The 17,684-nt window shown below is 40.4% G+C and overlaps 1 protein-coding gene across 11 annotated transcripts in view; it reads left to right on the top strand.

The window, feature by feature from the left end:
• Nucleotides 1–17,684, top strand: part of GRM4 (glutamate metabotropic receptor 4) — a 506,939-nt gene that overhangs the window by 158,618 nt on the left and 330,637 nt on the right. For all 11 annotated transcript variants that reach the window (XM_077334409.1, XM_077334410.1, XM_077334412.1 and 8 more), the window contains one exon: nt 1,260–2,229. In XM_077334409.1, the coding sequence (XP_077190524.1) occupies nt 1,699–2,229 (531 nt within the window). In that variant the 5' untranslated portion in view covers nt 1,260–1,698. The remainder of the gene's footprint in view (nt 1–1,259; nt 2,230–17,684) is intronic.

Below are 17,684 nucleotides of genomic sequence, written 5' to 3'. Positions count from 1 at the left end.
TCTGATCCAGCAGAGTGTTTGCTATGTTATAATAGTACATGCAGCAATGAAGCAATAAATACGAGTGGCACTTTTTTCTGCTCTTGTATCCTTGCAAGTAAGCATTTCACTACTCTTCCTCCAAACAGGTCATCATAAACTGAACCCCATAGCCCAGTGAGTCACTGGATTTCTTTACCTGCCTCTGTCTCTCATCTGCTGGCAACTGGATTCAGCTGCTTTGAGGATGAGCAATGCCTACTTTTCAATGGTGCCCATTTGGATCCCAAAGGAGTATTACTTATGTTCTTATCCTGATTATTAGGGACCAAGCCCTATGAAGATAGGTTGAGGGACTTGGGAATGTTCAGTCTGGAGAAAAGGAGGTTGAGAAGGGACATGATAAGGGGGGGGACTTTAAGTATTTGAAAGGTTGTCATTTGGAGGAGGGCAGGATGCTGTTCCCATTGGCTGCAGAGGAAAGGATACACAGTAATGGGTTTAAACTACAAGTACAACAATATAGGCTGGTTTTAGGAAAAAAAATTTCAGTCAGAGTAGTTCAGCAGTGGAATAGGCTGCCTAAGGAGGTGGTGAGCTCCCCCTCACTGGCAGTCTTCAAGCAAAGGTTGGATACACACTTTTCTTGGATGCTTTAGGATGCTTAGGACTGATCCTGCGTTGAGCAGGGGGTTGGACTAGATGGCCTGTATGGCCCCTTCCAACTCTATGATTCTATGTTCTTATTTTGCATCTAATTGATATTTGCATTCATTCAATGAAGTTCTATGTTTTCCTGCAATTTTGATTTCTAATAATTTTGAAATTCAGTTCTGGCTGCCAGATGGAGCAAGCAGCTTTCTGAAATCAACAAAGTAGGCAAACATTTTCTGTTTCCCCTTGATTTTTTATAAGGTTATCACACATTTGTAAGATAGAAATGGAACCATTCATCCTTCTTCCTCGAAGCAAAATGCTAAGTTGATTTTCATAGATCTGGGTGTGTTTATCTCACTGAATTCCCACTGGCATGAACCTTACTGAAACCCATGAATGAGATAAAGTTTTCTAATGTGATTCCTTCTCATGTGCTGCTTTTGTACAAATATTGTATATCTCAAAGCACCCTGAAACAATAGCAATACTTTGATCAAGTGAATCCTGAAAACTTTTGTACACTAAGTTATACCATTCTGTCAAGTTCCCTGATAAAAGATCTGAATAACTAATTTCCTTTTTAATCCTTCCATCTGATTCTCTGTTTCTTTTTCACTTTCAAGGTTTGTGGAGAAAGGAACAAAGGAGGTTCTGCTTTCATCTCTCTGCTCTTCTCCTTCATGTAAAGTTATGCAAAGCCTGGAGCCTTTCTCTAACTACGCTACTACAATCTTCCAGAGGGCTACAAAAAGGACCTAGTAAAAGACCTGGGCAGTGTCTCCTTCCTTTACCCAACTGCCTTGGAATGGATACTGGAGTGGACTTGGAATCTTGATGTAAAAGTGACATTGAAAGAGGAGGAGAACCATGGTTTTTCTCTTTCAGAAGACCACGGGATGGTTCTTGCCATCAGTCCCAGTTCTTTGAAGTTTCTTCTTTTCCTTGGTAAGGTTTCAATGTGGAGCCAGCTTCTCAGCCAGGAAAGCTAAGAAGCTGGGTGAAGAGTCCTTGATTTCCATGGCTCTTTAGACTGATGTGGTTTAGTTTCAACGTGTCGTTGCAATGACTGGGAAGAACAGGGGATCTTTGTGCATGGAGCAACTCTCTTTCTGTCTGCTCTTGAGTATCTGCTGTGGCTGGTGGTATCAGCCAGCTAGCTCAGCCAAACCCAAAGGCCAAGGACACCCTCACATGAACTCCATCCGCCTCGATGGGGACATCACCTTAGGAGGCCTCTTCCCTGTCCATGGGAGAGGCTCAGAGGGCAAGGCCTGTGGGGAGCTGAAGAAAGAAAAGGGGATTCACAGACTCGAGGCCATGCTTTTTGCTCTGGACAGAATTAATAATGATCCTGACTTGCTCCCAAATATCACTTTGGGAGCCCGCATCTTGGACACATGCTCTCGAGATACCCATGCCTTGGAGCAGTCACTCACCTTTGTCCAGGCACTTATTGAGAAGGACAGTACTGAAGTGCGTTGTATTAACGGTGGGCCACCTATTATCACCAAGCCAGAACGTGTGGTTGGTGTGATTGGAGCATCTGGCAGCTCAGTCTCCATCATGGTGGCCAATATCTTGCGCCTTTTCAAGGTAAGGCTCTTATTGCCCTCTCTTCTTTTTGCTTCAGATCCTCTCATACTTCAGCTAGGCAGGATGATTGGTAGTTGCATCTCTCTTTTGTTGCTGTAGCTGCTCAAATAAAAAAAATGCAAGTAGCTTTAATAATAATTATACAGATTTAAGTCCTTGCTCCCTGGTGGGGAAAGAAGGCAACTGTATGTCTCAGAAGGGAACTGTATGTCTCCCTCAGAGAGGGTGGGCTATGACCCTTCCTTTCCATTACAACCATGATATTTTGAGCAGTGGTTTTTTCTTTTGTGTGTCCCAATTATGTGAGAGAAGCTGGCAAATTGGTTCTGATATCATTAGATATTGTGGGGAGGGCGTTCCTCTATGCGAGAGGGGTGGGTGAATTATACAGTTTAGTTTACAGCTGAAGCAAATGTTCATACAGCTTGTGTTCCATAAACTGCAGTGGGAGAGTGAGGGGGTGGGTAAGAATCAGAGATTGGCTCCATGAAAGCATTTATAAACCAGCATGTGAGGGAAGGCCCTTTTCCAATGAACATGGTAATTCCCAACCCTGGAGGATGAAGTTAGCTCTATGGGCATGTAAGGTAAAGGCATTTGGACTGATTTACCTTTCAGAGTTACAATATCAGGAGAGTTCTCCTACCTTAATTTCCTAACACCTCCCTCCCCACAGAGCTGCAATTGGTGGCAGACTATTGTTTCTGATAGTGGTATACCTCTATGGTATTTTGTTCAAAATACTTCTTGACTGATATGGAGCATATGTCAGTTTGATACAGGAAAAATATATATTGTTAGACTGCCTGAGAAACAGGTCAGTATTTCTGATGTGGGATATTTATGCTGTAAATGACAGTGGTGCAGAAATCACTTTTAAAAAATCTTAGTTAAAACAGTGATTTCAGAATTACATCCTAAATTGTATGCCATAGCTCATGGTAATTTCACATACAAGATAATAGAATATGTCACATTACATAGTATGGCTCTGGGCATGTTTATGATTTCCAAATCAGTACCAGTCTTTCATCCCATCACTTAAAAACAGAATGGTAGTAAATTTTACCCTCATCAGTTTGGAGGATAGTTTGCTGAGCAAAGTTCTAATATTGTTATGAAATCCCAGCTTGCAGCTGCTCTGCAGCTATCTAGTTCTTCTAGACTGGGGATACTGCCCTACCTGCTCTGTTTCTCATTGCACCTTCATTAGGCTAGCAGCATCTCTTGAACAGTTTTCAGGTTTGACTAGAATTTCTTCCCTTGTTAAGCAACCTTTGGGAGAAGTGGTGAGATCCCAGTCGTAATTGTTTGGGAGCCTGATTTTTCAAAGGTCTGTACAAAAGGTCATACTGTCGACAGCTTATCAGATGTATAAACTTCCAACCTGTATTCCAAATGGACTATATAAAACTTACTCTAAATAAAGCATGAGATAGGTCCAACTATCTCATGCTCTGTAGGAATGTTTCCTGCCAATAGCCTCAGGTACTGTCAGCAATCCTCCCAAAGACTCTCTTACCTCTATGAATGCTAGAGGCTGCCACTTTCACCCCAAAAAGGTCACATTTTTGTGATCAGTAAAATGATTGAGTAGGGTCATAGTTCTAAGGAGCAGTCAGGAAACTGGCAAAAGATGCTTCTTTTCTGCTAGATTCCTTAAGGTTATGGGAATCTCAAGGAGTTTTTTGTGAGATAGAGGGCAATTCTCTTGTTATATGACTAGTCTATGGATGCCCTTTTAATTCATAGTGATGTGCGAAATTAAGGATGCAAAGAAAACTTTATTGCACTAGGCCATAGGCAGTCACAAGATCAAATGCACAATAAAATTGTACAAAACAGTGGCTTTCCAGGGTCATATCACCTGATACTCATAATCCTGGTCAGGGATTGAACATGGGACTTTTGGTGCATTTTTACAAAGTGGAATGATACTAGAGACATAGGGAAGGGCTAATATAATTCTAATACATAGAGGGCCAAGAACCTGTAATATCAATACAACATTTTATTTACAGTCCTTTCAACTAGTAGAAGAAATGATGGGATATCAAAACCCATTTGAGTCGAAAATATTGACTATGATGGGCCAACTGATGATCTGGTTCTTTATGTCAGCTTCTTGTGTTCCTGTGATGTACATGAAAAAGTGCTTCCCAACTCAATATTCCTTTGGGAATGAGTGGTTTGTATGAAGAGTAAAACAATGCTTTAGTGCGTATGTTATGTTCATAGCTGTCCAAAATATGTTACAATAATTATTACGTTATAAATTAGTTCAGGATAATTGACATTAAATGTGGTTCTTAGGATGAGTAACCAAAGCTTCCAAAGTCCATCTGTGAACTAGTCAGTTTAAGGCAGAGAAGAATTTGCTCCAGGTGTTGGGGTCATTGTAGTACATAATGCTAAGCAATTCACTGCTACTTTTACAGTGAAGAGACAAATCCCAAAGGGAGTTATCTTAATAAAGGTTTTTTATTCAGCAAGTTGCAGGATTTGACAGAGATCTGTGTTCTTCTGCACTTGTTAGTTCCCTTTAAAAATATGAGGTGGGGGAGAGATTATTTATTTTTGAACTTCAGTATATCTCTGTGTGTGCTTCTGAAGAAGTGAGCTCTAAGTCACAAAAGTTCATGTTGGAATAAATATTGTCTTTAAGGGGCTACTGGATTTCTGTTGTATAAATGATGCAGATCAGTCATAAAGATCCCAGTTTAATCTAAAAGCTTGGTGTCTGATGTGAGCTCAAATCTAATTCAGCCACAATGTAAGCTAGACTGAACCAAGTGGGTTGAGCATGGGAGTCACCAGTCACTTTGCCAGTGTCACCATTTCAGAATTCACCATAAGGACTAAGATTTAGTAGAGTTGACAAGATTCAGCAAGATCAATTAGGACGGTGGTCAGATTGCCCACTTTGGCAGGCAAACTTTGGCCTTGGTCTGGGGGAAGGCATTGACCTACATTGCTGTGATGTCACTTCTGGCTATGTCACCAGAAGAGACATGTCATGGAGTGTTACAGAATTTCCCCAAATCTCTAATTTTAAAATCCTAGACCATGTGAAATGGTGACATCACTTCAGGTAATGCAGCAGAACGGATATTGCACTCTTTAGACAAATCTGTGTCCCCGATCTCCAAGGAGTTGTTGTTGAGAGCTGGACAAGCCTACCAAAAGGTCAGCTGTTTGGAAAGTTCAAGATAAAGTTATCACTTAGTTGGAAAAATGGCTTTCTCTGTCTGAGGTGCTGGAAAGCTGCTGCGAGTTGGAGTGACAGAACTGAGCTAGGTGAATGAATGCTCTAATTTGGTATAAGAGAGATTCATATGAATGGATACTTTCAGTGCATTTTTGAAGAACATTTTTGGGAATGCGATTATTGTCTTTCATTTCAATGCTTCTGTAGCAATGTTATCAATAAGACGAGCATGTGCCATATTTGTTTTAAGCAAAAGTATTTATTCCTTATTATGCATACACAAAAACATAGGCCTAGTACAATAAATAACAATAAAAGAATCAAAATCTATTCTCACCCAACCTACATGGTATGGTGACTGTATAAAAGAAGTGAGGGTCAGAATGTTAATGTGGAGTCAGAGAGCTAGGAGGAGATGAAAGCCTACCAGGGCAAAGTCATTCCTCCCTTGAATGCTCACTGGAAGAGAGTAGTTTTACAGGCTCTGTGAAACTGCAAAAGAGACCATCGGGCCTAAACTTCCATTGGAACAGCATTCCAGAGAGTTGGGGCCATGGCTGAAAGCACCCTAGCCCTTGTTGATGGCAAACTGGGCTGTTTCAGGTTGGGAATCTCCAGCAAACTGGACCCCTGGGAGTATAACGTTCTCCTTGAGGATAGAGGAGGATGTGGTCTCACAGGTACAGTGGTCCTGGACTGTGTGAAGCCTTAAATGTCAAAACTAAAACCTTGAATGCACTCCAGTACTCCACTGGTAACCAGTGCAAATGACAGATCATTGGATAGATGTGTGCATGGAAAAGGGTAGGTTCAAGGCCAGCCTACGTAGAGGAAATTACAGTGATCCAGTCTGGAAGTGGCCATTGCATGGATCACTGTGGCTAAGTCCAAAGTGGGCAGATATGTCCAATTGTTTAATGTTGTGCTATTGAAAGAAAAAAAAACATTTGTGCAATCCAAGCTATCTGGGCATCCATAGATAATGGAGCATCCAGGATCACTCCTGAGCTCTTAACAGATCGGTTCAAAGCCAGTTGTACTCTGTCCAGCGTTGGGAGCTAGCCAGCCTCAGCTACCCCTTCACAGCTCAGCCAAAGGTCTTTGCTAGATTCACTTTCAATCTACTCTGTCAGAGGTATCTGGCCACAGCTTCTAGACACCAGGTCAATTTACCTGCAAGAGATTCTGGTCAGCTATCCATGAGGAGATAGAGCTGAGTGTCATCAGCATACTGGTGACAACCCAGCCCCAAACTCCAAACCAGCTATGCAAGGGACAGTATGAAGATGTTAAACAACATAGGGGAGAGGATGAACTACTGTGAGATACTAGAAACCAACGTATGGCTCACAATGTATCCTCCCACAGCACAACTCTCTGTTTCTGATTGTGGAATTTGATAACAGTAATCCCTCAGTGTGCAGTGCACACTGAGCTGACTACACATTTATTCATAAAATTTATATTCTGCTTTTCTGCCTTAGAAGAGCTTCCAATAAATAAAATCTCTGAAACTGTAAAGAAGAGGGAAGATGGAAGAAAAACCCATCGCATTTAGTGAGCCAAATGGCTTCCTTTAGAGTGCTATAAAGGCCCTCCTAGTTGCAAATAGTCCCAGTCTTCTACCGACTATCATTACAAGCTTGCAATCTGGGCCATGAACCCCATGAAGCCTTCCTGTAACTGAAGCTTTAGGAGACTTATGTACTAACTGAGAGGCTCAAAGGTCTGCACTCAGTCTTAATTGTGAGGTTAAGTGGGCATGGATCTGTTACACTGCAAGTTGAGAGGTTAACAAGTACAAGACTCCCTGTCACAGTTGTTGTATTACTGTGATATGGGAGATGGGTCCAGGGAAGTCTGAAGTTCTTATTTTTCAAAGTTATGTTCTTCTACCCTTTCTATAATACTGTTTGGCTGCAGACATGCCATCCTGAGCTCCAGTTTTTGGGGAAAGAGGTTGGTGCATGTTGCTTATTGGAGTATTGGCATGTGTACATATACATGAGAACTCAAGCATACCACTGGAACTGTTGTAGAGAACAAATCTCTTCTGAAAATATTCCAGGTATAGTGAGCCAGATTTTGCCAGATGTCTCAGAAATATCAGTTCATCATAATAAAATCCTTTGGAAAGTCAACTAATGGGGCTTGTCAACTCTGCGGAAATGTCCCCTGTAAAATATGTCTAGGGTAGAATTTCATGGTGTTAGAGCAGAGAAATCTGATAAAAGCATTAGCCATTATTCCTATGTCTTTGGCTTGCTTTGTACATTTTGCATAATTCTAATATGTGGAAAACACTTTGTGTTTTGCTAATAACATACAACCTACTTTTAGACTAGAACAACCATATGTTAACTACGCTACCTGTTTGCGGCATGGATGCAATGGTGCAAATAATGGTGCAAATTATTCACATTTTATCATTTACATGCAGGTATATATTTTGCTGCCCTTATATACAGTTTGTGGATTAAGAACTCTTTCTGTGTACCTGTCTGGAAGCACTAACAGCAATCATTTCAATTGTTTCAGCCTGACCTAGCTGTACTAGTTCCATCCTGATGCATGCAAGCCTCCCACTCTGAAGAGGATGCAATAATAAGATAAGCCCAGGTGATTCTTGTGTAGTGGATTATTTAGAGCATTTGAAATAGTTCTGGTAGGCAGTAGAGAGAGAGAGATGTTCAAGTCAACTCTTAGTAATGCATTAATTCTGTGAAGGTCATTGGCACTGTTGAATAAAACATTCATTTTCATTCTGTTCTCAGAATTGTTTGGCAGATGGGGATACTTTGTAAAATCTGTGACCCTTTGTGGGAGAAAGAGCAAATACATATCAAGCTTTTCTCCACATAACAAGATAGATTACACTTGCTATGAATGTCATGGTAGCTTGGCTAAGTCAGCACATCTTTGCACAATTTACAGCAAAGGAAAACAGCAACAGATCAAGGGTGGGTCCAGATGGAGGCCCTTTTGAGTTTTAGGATCTAATGCATCTTACTGGATACCTACCAGCTTTACAGGACTGAGTACCCATTAATCTTATGGCAGATTGACAGCTAGGAAGACCATTGTGAGTGGCAAAACAGGATTATAGCATGAAACCTTATATTATTGAAGGTACCTTTGTAGCTGCTTCCACGGTGGGAAGGAAGCAGACTTTCCTTCTTTGCAGTAAGGAGCAATGTGATGGTTTGATATAATGGTTAGAATATCTTTGTAATGCACTTTTGTCTATGGGTCATCTCTTCCCTATAATCTTTGCCTTCTAATGAGGGCTAGTCATAGATCCTTATTATAGGTAGGCCAGCATATTACTTGTCCATTTGTGTCCTATTCTTGTATCTCATATTATTCTCTATAGGCATTAATATACCTAATTCTCAACATGGCTGCATCTGTGGATACTTAAATCCACAGGCTGGATCTATAAACAGACAATACATCTCTTTCTATGAGAATGTGAGAAGCCAAACTTACTTTGTTAATTAGAGAAAAGACAACATCTGTATTTGTTGCTAACTGGAAACCTCTTATAGATTTTTTGTGTGATATGAACAAAACTGAAATGACAGTGTATAGTTTTCAGGATTAAAGGAAAATAAGAGCTTACAGAAAAAAGAGGGTTTTTAAATTCCTTTTATAAAAGCATAGTGTAACTGATAACTTGATTTATGTTCATCATAAATAAAATCAGAGCTATTTCTTTTTATTTTTTGTATTGTTTATTTTTCTTCTTTTCTTTCTCTTTAATATCTCTTGTTATGTTTTAAAATCTTTAATAAAAGTATTTTTTCCAAAGGGAATGAGAAAAACCCAAGGTTTGCAAAAAACAGCAACAAACTGATCAATCAACCAACCAAACTCCCTGAAATCTTAACAAAATTAGCTGAAAAACAGGAGAGAAATGCAGAGAAAAATGGGGGACTGGAACTGGCATTGCTGAGGAGACTGTGATGTCACTTCTGGCATACCCAGAAGATATGTCATCACACGGGATGCCAGAGCATCACCAATGATCGAATAACATCACTTTCAAGTCATGCTGGAAGTGACATCATGATATCTCTGGCAACATCACTGGGCCCCCATTGACTGCCATCCTACAAGTTTAAAAGGCTGTTGACAAGATGGAACACGTTCAGAGGTGGGCAATGAAGATGATGAGGGATGTGCAAACCAAGTCCCCATGAGGAAAGGTGGAAGGAGCTTGGTACGTTTAGTTGGAGAGGAGACTTCTGAAAGGTGATATGATGGCATCTTTAAATATTTGAAGGGCTGGCATATAGAGGATGGAGTGGAGTTATTTTCTGTTGCCCAGAACTGCCTAAACATTAGGAAGAACTTATTGATAATTAGAGTGGCTCCTTAGTGGAACTGGCATTCTTGGGAGATGGGGAGCTCTGGAAGTTTTTAAGCAAAGGCTAGATGTCCATTTAACAGGAAAGCTGATTCTGTGAATTTAAACAGAACATGAAAGGGAAGGGCAGGAATTATGAGCCAGTGATCAGCTTTTGTGGCCCTTTCTTATATGCCCAGGGCAATGCTGATCACTACTTTGGGGTCAGGAAGGAATATTCCTCCAGACCAGATTGGCTCAGGGATTCTGAAGGTTTTTTTTTGCCTATCTCTGGCATAGAGCAGGGGTCACAGGGGAGTGTGTGAGTATGGGAAGGTATTCCCTATATTGTGGTGGGTTCTAGACTAAATGACCCTTGAAATCTCTTCCAGCTCTATATTTCTAAGTCATTAGAGCAATTTGGTACTGTATGACTTTTGCAACTTGTCTAGATTTTTCCCAGGGAGAGGCTGCTGGGGGAAAGGAAAGAAAGCTGAGTGTAGTATAATGATTAGACAGGATCTGCTGTTAGCAGACAGATCCCTCTTCTCAGTGAGGGATAGTTTATAGATGCCCATCATGCAATATCAACACACAATATCAGCACAAATATTATATGAAATATATTGCCTGGCTGAAAATGACACAGGAATAGATGCCAGCCAGAGACAAGCCTCCAGAGAGAAGTCTGGAAATATAGTGTAGAACATGTGGGAAAGAGCAGTTGACATGCTAATGACCTCCTCTCCAGGGAAATGCTTAATTTAGGACAATAGGGCTCCTAAGAATTTGTGACTAATCTCATCAGTTTCAAGTTTCACTTCCCCTGTGCCCATTTACTCTAATTAGGTAGTCCTACACTTTTCTCCAACTTGATAGCTTTCCCATTCAGTACTCAGAGGGTCATCAAGAACCATTAATCCCTATAGTTCACCTCAGGTAAAGCAATCATGGACATTGTCCACTCCTGGAGAACCCATCAATTAATTGTTTTGGAGGCTAGTATGCCAGGGAACATTTTGCCATATAAAATATGGTATCTTGCTTCTGTCGTGTGTGTGTGTGTGTGTGTGTTCTTGGATTCTCTGCATATCCTGAGTTCCTCTTAGTTAGCATTCTATGTGCTCTTAGTGTGTTTAAGTGTGTGTTGTACCTTTTTAACTCTTCCTAAGTAAAAACCTTTTCCAGTAAACCTAGCCTGGTTTATTTCAAGAGTGGTCCACCTCTCCCACTTTGTCTCCTTTAAAGATAATTTCTTCCAGCTGATTAGGAGACTACTTATTTGGGTAAAACTGGGAAACCCAGATTGAATCCTCACTCTGCCATGGTATCGCGGAGGGGGGGGCATACGACCCACTTTGGAACCTCCTAGCCTAAAGATCCTTCCACTGCAAGAATAGCATTCTGTATTCTACTGAAAGATATACTGAGAAGCTTTAGCACCTACCTCAAGATCCTTTTAGAATAAATATTTCAATTGTTGGCTGTATGCTACACCAGTGTAAAGAGTATTTTAAGCTACCAGTGGAGAGTGGGGACTTCCTGTTTTGAAAAATTTAGGCTGATAATAAATCTCAACCATCTTTCATTTATGTGATAAGGTTAAGATATGCTCAGAAGCCTTGGCATGGTTGTCATGTACAGAGACTAATGTTCTCAACTTATCTGCTTTCCAACAGTTAATAGAGAGTATATAGAACCATATTAATATATATCATCCTGACACCAGTTATTGTAGATGATTGGATAATGGGGCTGTGGATTACATACACAAAGTGTGAAACCACATCTTCACTCAGTTCTTAATGGATGAATGATTGCTAGAGCTTGATGCATAAATCAACAGAACACATGCAACTATCTGCTAAACAGTCATGGTATAGACTCTTATTAAGATAGAATTTGTTTAAGGGTTGTTAACTGGACATCGGTCACTAAGGCTTTCAGCACACAATCATCATGTGCCATGTTTTGCAGTTCCCTTTGGCAAAGCGATATACGAAGAAATAATGATTGATTGATGCTGCTGGAAATTTCAGATTTGTGAAGGGTGCTTATGTGGTCCTTGTCTTCTTATTGCAAAATACTTTTAATTATTCCTCACAACTTGGCAGTAGAAAGGCAAGAGACATTTAGAGGTAATTTGGCATTGTCTCTCTCTCTGTAGCAACCCTAAATTTCCTTGATGGCCTCCTATCTAAATACTAACCAGGACTAACCTGCTTAGCTTTCAAGATCTAAAAAGATCGGGCTATGGAGGCAGGCGATGCCAAACCACCTCTGAATGTCTCTGCCTTGAAAACCCCATGGGGTCACCATAAATCAGCTGTGACCATTACAATGTTTCAGAATTTTATTCTGTTTTATGGGGTAGGAACTCTACCAATACAAAGAGATAGGTCGAGCTACTTTGTGGCTGTGGCAGAACAGAGAATATCAATCATGCTTTTTTTGGGGGGGGGATTTCTCTAATGCATTGTTAGGTTACTCATGTAGATGGAGATGGTCGTGTAAACAGTGACAATGTTGGCATCACAGAATTTTTGGCAGTCGATAATTAGACAAATATTGTTGAATCATAACAATAAATTTGACAAGTGGCTGAGTCCTAATGTCAGCATGGCTAAACTATAGTATAGGAGAAGCCATGACAATATCCTTAAAAATTCAGGGCATTGTGCCCTGCTTAGGAGAATAGCAAGGAGCACAAACTTTGATGAATAAAATGTATGATTGTAATTCCAAAAGAGAGGGAATAATGTGATATTACAAATCACATTGTAAGATATAACAAAAGCACATTAGATGCAAGAAAGCTTCAGGAGAGAGGCTGTAGCTGTGACCAACAGGGAGTAAAAAGTGCACTCAAAGAAGATAGGAACACTGCAGAGAAAGTAAATGAATTCTTTGCTTTGGTTTATGCTGTAAAAGCCATTGGGGAGAAACACACCTGAGTTATTCTTTTGAAGTGATAAGTCTGAGGAATTGCCACAAATTGACGTGTCAGGTTTTAGAGAAAATTGATTTAATGAACAGTATTAAGTCACCAGGAGCACAGTGGAGTTCTGAAGAAATTCAGATACAAAATTGCTAAACAACATACCATGTGGTAACCAATCCCTAAAATTGGATTCTGTACCAAAGGTCTTGACAGGGAGCTAACTTGGGCTCCCAGTTATGTACAAGCTACCCAGTGTGGCTCAGTCAAAACTCCAAATAGGTCTGGGTTCAAACCCCACAATGTAAGGCTACCTAAGTGGCAGTGCTCACGCATGCTTATTTTTTTGCTAGTCGGACTGAATTAGATAGTGCAGTACAAAAAGAATGAAAATTGCATGTTACAAAGGGTTATAGCACTGTGGCGCTTCAGATGGTTTTGTGTGAAAAGGAAGATTATTTCTGACAGCTTGGTGGAAATAGGTATAAATATTGTGAAGATACAGATAATGGGCATATTGATGCAGCTATGGTACTCAGACAGATTAATTGAGAACATGGTGCAGTTTGCCATGATTTTGGCACTAGGGTTCAGATGCAATGGGACAGCAATCTTCAACCCATGTACCAGATTTTGAAAAAAACTACTGTCAGTCTGATGTGTTCCAGTTTCATCCATGCCCTTATACAAGCTGTACAGGAATTAGAAGACTTTGTAATTTCCTTTTTTTTTTTTTTTTTTTGCTGAGTACCTATTTAAACATAGGAGCCTCCCTGGGCTAGTAAGTTTGTTTGAACAAAAATCCCCTTGGCAGCAGCACAGAGAGCATAGAAAAATGTAAATATAATGCAAATGCTGAAGCAGCTGCAACGTAATATCCACAAAGCACTAACATGTTCTCTGCCCAAGGTGCAGCATTTCTGCATGCGTAAACGGTATCTGTTTCTTTCTATGGTATCTTGAAATTCAGATATTTTCCTCTATAATTATCACCCCCCCACACACACCAAACTCCCTGATCCCCTTACCCAGCAAGCAGCAGCAAAACTCTTGGTCTCTTGGGAGAGCTGGAGGCTGTTAGCTGAGACAGAAAAACAGATCACTGATGGAGTTTGATTTTCCTAGGTCCCTTTTAAAAATGCGTTAATGTTCCAAGCGATGAGTGAGAGGGCTATTCAATAATTAAAATAATATAAATTAGAGAGAATGAGAGGAACTTAAAAGCCATTTGCTGAGACAAAAACGATTGAGTATGCTTGCTTCACTTGGGGGGGGGGGAGAAATGGGGTAGTGCGAGAGAGAATGTAGGAAAGTGTGAGAGAAGGAGGAAGAGAAGAAAAAGATGGGTTAACTAATTTGCTTTTAAATGTGTTTTTAGGGTTTACTTTTAATCTCATTTAGTTGATTTTTATTTCTGTGCAAATAATCCTGTGCAGTTTTCATGGCTCTTGGGTTGTATTAGTTGGGAAATTCCTTTGAGTTGGGAATTTCCTGGAGATTTGGGGGTAGAACATGGAGACGGGGGAATCACAGCAGGATATAATGCCCCCAAACAGCCATTTTCTTCAAGGGAACTGATTTCTTTAGCCTGGATATCGGTTGTAATTCTGGGACATCTCCAGGTCTCTGTCTTATCTTGTCCGTTGTAGTTGCCAGGACCATTTACTTTGGAGCTATGTTGAAAGATAAATAAAATACTATCTGCCCAACCCATACAGAAGACAGTTTGTAAAATTCTGCTATGCATAGGATGAAGGATCGACAGTTGTAAAGAATGTTGAGCTGCATACAAAAATCACAGCCTTTTCCCTGTAGTGTCCAGTTTGGCTTAACTCAGGTCTTGACATGATTATGATGACACGTATTTTCTCATCCCCACTCAACAAGTGATACTGAATGTTTCATACATATACACATTTAATAATCAAACTTGTTAGAGAGCCATGGTCAACTGTGAACTGATCTATTTCCCAGTTGGCCGAATATTTCAAATATATTTGCAACTGTTTGGTAGCGGTGATGGTGGATAGGAATTGGCACGAATGGTTTGGTTCATGTTGTGGGGTATGCCCAGTTCACAAACTGCAGACAATCATAAACCTTTAAGGGATAAATGAACCAGTTTGTTTGGTGAAGTTTGTGACATGATAGAAGAAGAAGAAGAAAGAAGAAAGAAGAAAGAAGAAAGAAGAAAGAAGAAAGAAGAAAGAAGAAAGAAGAAAGAAGAAAGAAGAAGAAGAAGAAGAGTTGGTTCTTATATGCCACTTTTCTCTACCAGAAGGAGGCTCAAAGCCACTTACAGTCGCCTTCCCTTTCCTCTCCCCACAACAGACACTCGGTCAGAACAGCTTTATCAGTGCCGTGGCGAGCCCAAGGTCACCCAGCTGGCTGCATGTGGGGGAGTGCAGAATCGAACCCAGCATGCCAGATTAGAAGTCTGCACTCCTAACCTCTACACCAAACTGACTCTCTGCCCCCTGACTGGCTAGACACACCAAATTTACAGGTAATCTCCAGTGGATGCTCTTTTGCCTGCCCTCAGAGTTTGGTGAGGATTGGATTTGGGGTTCCAAGTTGCAGCCCCCCAAAGAAGGTGTCCCAAGGAAAATGTATTAGCCATTGGCCACCACAATACTGTCAAATCTAAAGAGTATACAAAAACATAAGATAAAAATAAAACTTAATTTCTAAAATCATGAGACTAGAACTGAATAATACATACAGTCAGACTTAAAATTATTAGGATAACACAATTTGTTTACATAGTTAGACTTAATCTTCTTGGTGGCCAGAGCAAATAGGGCAACTCTGTTGGAAATTTGCGGATTGATATCTGATAACAAGAGGATTAAATAGTTTTCTCTATACCCCAAGTAGTAGGCAAAAGTATCATGTATTTAGGTCTTAGGTTGTCTTACAGAGGGCAGTCTAGAACATAATGAAGGTCCTCAATTGCCTCCATACCACAAATACAAAGATGATCAGACATGGGGATATAGAGGAATTGGCCACTGCAAACTGCAATCGGCAATCCAAAAACCTTAAATGGGTAAATGCAGTTCTTGGTGTTAAGGATGTTATGTTCACTAGGTATGGGTATCTGTGATGGTTTCTTTTAAAGTATTCAAAGAATGGTGCTGCTTTAAATTGAGCTATTGCACTGCAGTCAATTACTGCATCCATATAAAAAATCCAGTCACAAAGATTGTGACTGGATCAAAAAAGATCATCAGGGACAGAGTATTGAGAAATTTAGAGTGGCCCTTTACAAATCAGAGACATAAAAATGCTCTAATGATGCTCCTCTACTTACCCTCCAAGTTAAGTGCAGATTGGATTAATGGGTTCTGAATTGTGCCCCTCAAATGCCCCCAGGAAAAATGTCAGGTTCAAAAGTGTATAGAATGCAGGCACTCTCAGCTCCACCTACCTTACGGGGAGAGGAAAAAGAAGGTGATTGTAAGCCGCTTTGAGACTCCTTCTGGTAGAAAAAAGCAGCATATAAAAACCAACTCTTCTTCTGTTTATGAAGTGTTAAAACCCAATCCTCTGCTTGCTTTAAATTTCTGAATCATTCTATGTGCCATAAAGATGAAAGTGGGTGCAAAGGTTACTTATTGTGGGGGGAAATAAGTCCTCCACTCCCCTGCATGCCACAGGGCCCCCACCCTGGGCACCAAACTCATTCTGCCATATCACTGGAGTCTAGTCCTAGCAGGACATCTTCTTCCCCTGAGCTGTTTCTGGGGCTCTCCACAGGGGCAAAAAAGTTGTTAGCACTACCCAGAGACACTGGCACTCCAACTAGGGAAATGTCCCACTACCAGACATGCACTGGCAGAGGATTCAGCAGAAGTGATGATGGAGTACTTCATCAAATCCCCTGAACCTGCCTCCATTCAGAGTTCAGTAAACATGAAAACCCAAGAAGGCAAAAGCAGTTCACAATCATCAGGATGTGATTCCTAAGCTTTGGAGGACTCATATTTGACTGTAGCTGAAATGGAAGGGAACAAACCAAGACTGTCCATTATTTCTAGATTACAAAATAAGACAGCATACAACTAAGGTGACACATTGCCATATTATATTTTAACGCTTTTATTGTGGTTCTTAGATGCTGGTTGCTGCATCTCCTGCCCTTCATAATTCAAAATTTTGCCAAGACATATGCGGTCTTGAATGTACATATTTTCCCAAGCTGAAAGGCTGTCCAATGAAGGCATTGGCAGTGAAGGAATGAAGGAAAGAAGTCCATTGGGAAATAGCTAATGTTTGCTTGCTTCTGTCAGTATCTTTTTCAGCTTATGATAATAAAAGGGCCATTTATGCAGATGGAGAAGTTGGTATAAGGTGCAATTGACTTGAAAATAAAACAGAAAGGAGAATCTGGAGAATGCACTTCTAAATTGAGCTGTAAAAACCAATAAACAAAAGCCCAGTCATTGTGCAGCTAAAAGGGCGATCCCAGGGAGGCAACATCCATCTTTTGTTCCAAGGAGAACCCTTTGTGGTGGTTTAATTAAAAACAAGCATTTGGTTTTCAGTAGAATATTGTGTAGTCAGATCTTTTTTTGCAACTCCTTGTTAGCTCCATCTTGCAAGCAGTTTTTGGTAATTCCTAGAGTGGTCTGACATCAGGATGATGGTGACTTTTTAGTTAATTTTTTTTCTGGGCAGCTGACAGAGTAGTAGTAATTGCCACTGAACAGTCTGGCAACCAGATCCTGGATACACCTGCTGGGAAACCAAACGTATTTGAGGATTGTTTCCACTGCACTTTGTGTATATACTGTGCATATTTGGAAACATGATATTTCATAAGTTCAACATTAAATGCTTGAGACTTGAAGCTCTCATCCAAATTGAATCTTCCATTCTGAATACTGTTTGTTAAAACATGATTCCTTTGTCAGTGATCTCGGGGCTCCAGATGTTTTGTTCCAAGCTAAGGAATGAGA

This window comes from Paroedura picta, chromosome 4 (assembly GCF_049243985.1).
Source record: "Paroedura picta isolate Pp20150507F chromosome 4, Ppicta_v3.0, whole genome shotgun sequence".
In the NCBI taxonomy this organism is placed as follows: Eukaryota; Metazoa; Chordata; class Lepidosauria; order Squamata; family Gekkonidae; genus Paroedura; species Paroedura picta.
This window is presented reverse-complemented; position numbering and strand designations above follow the sequence as displayed.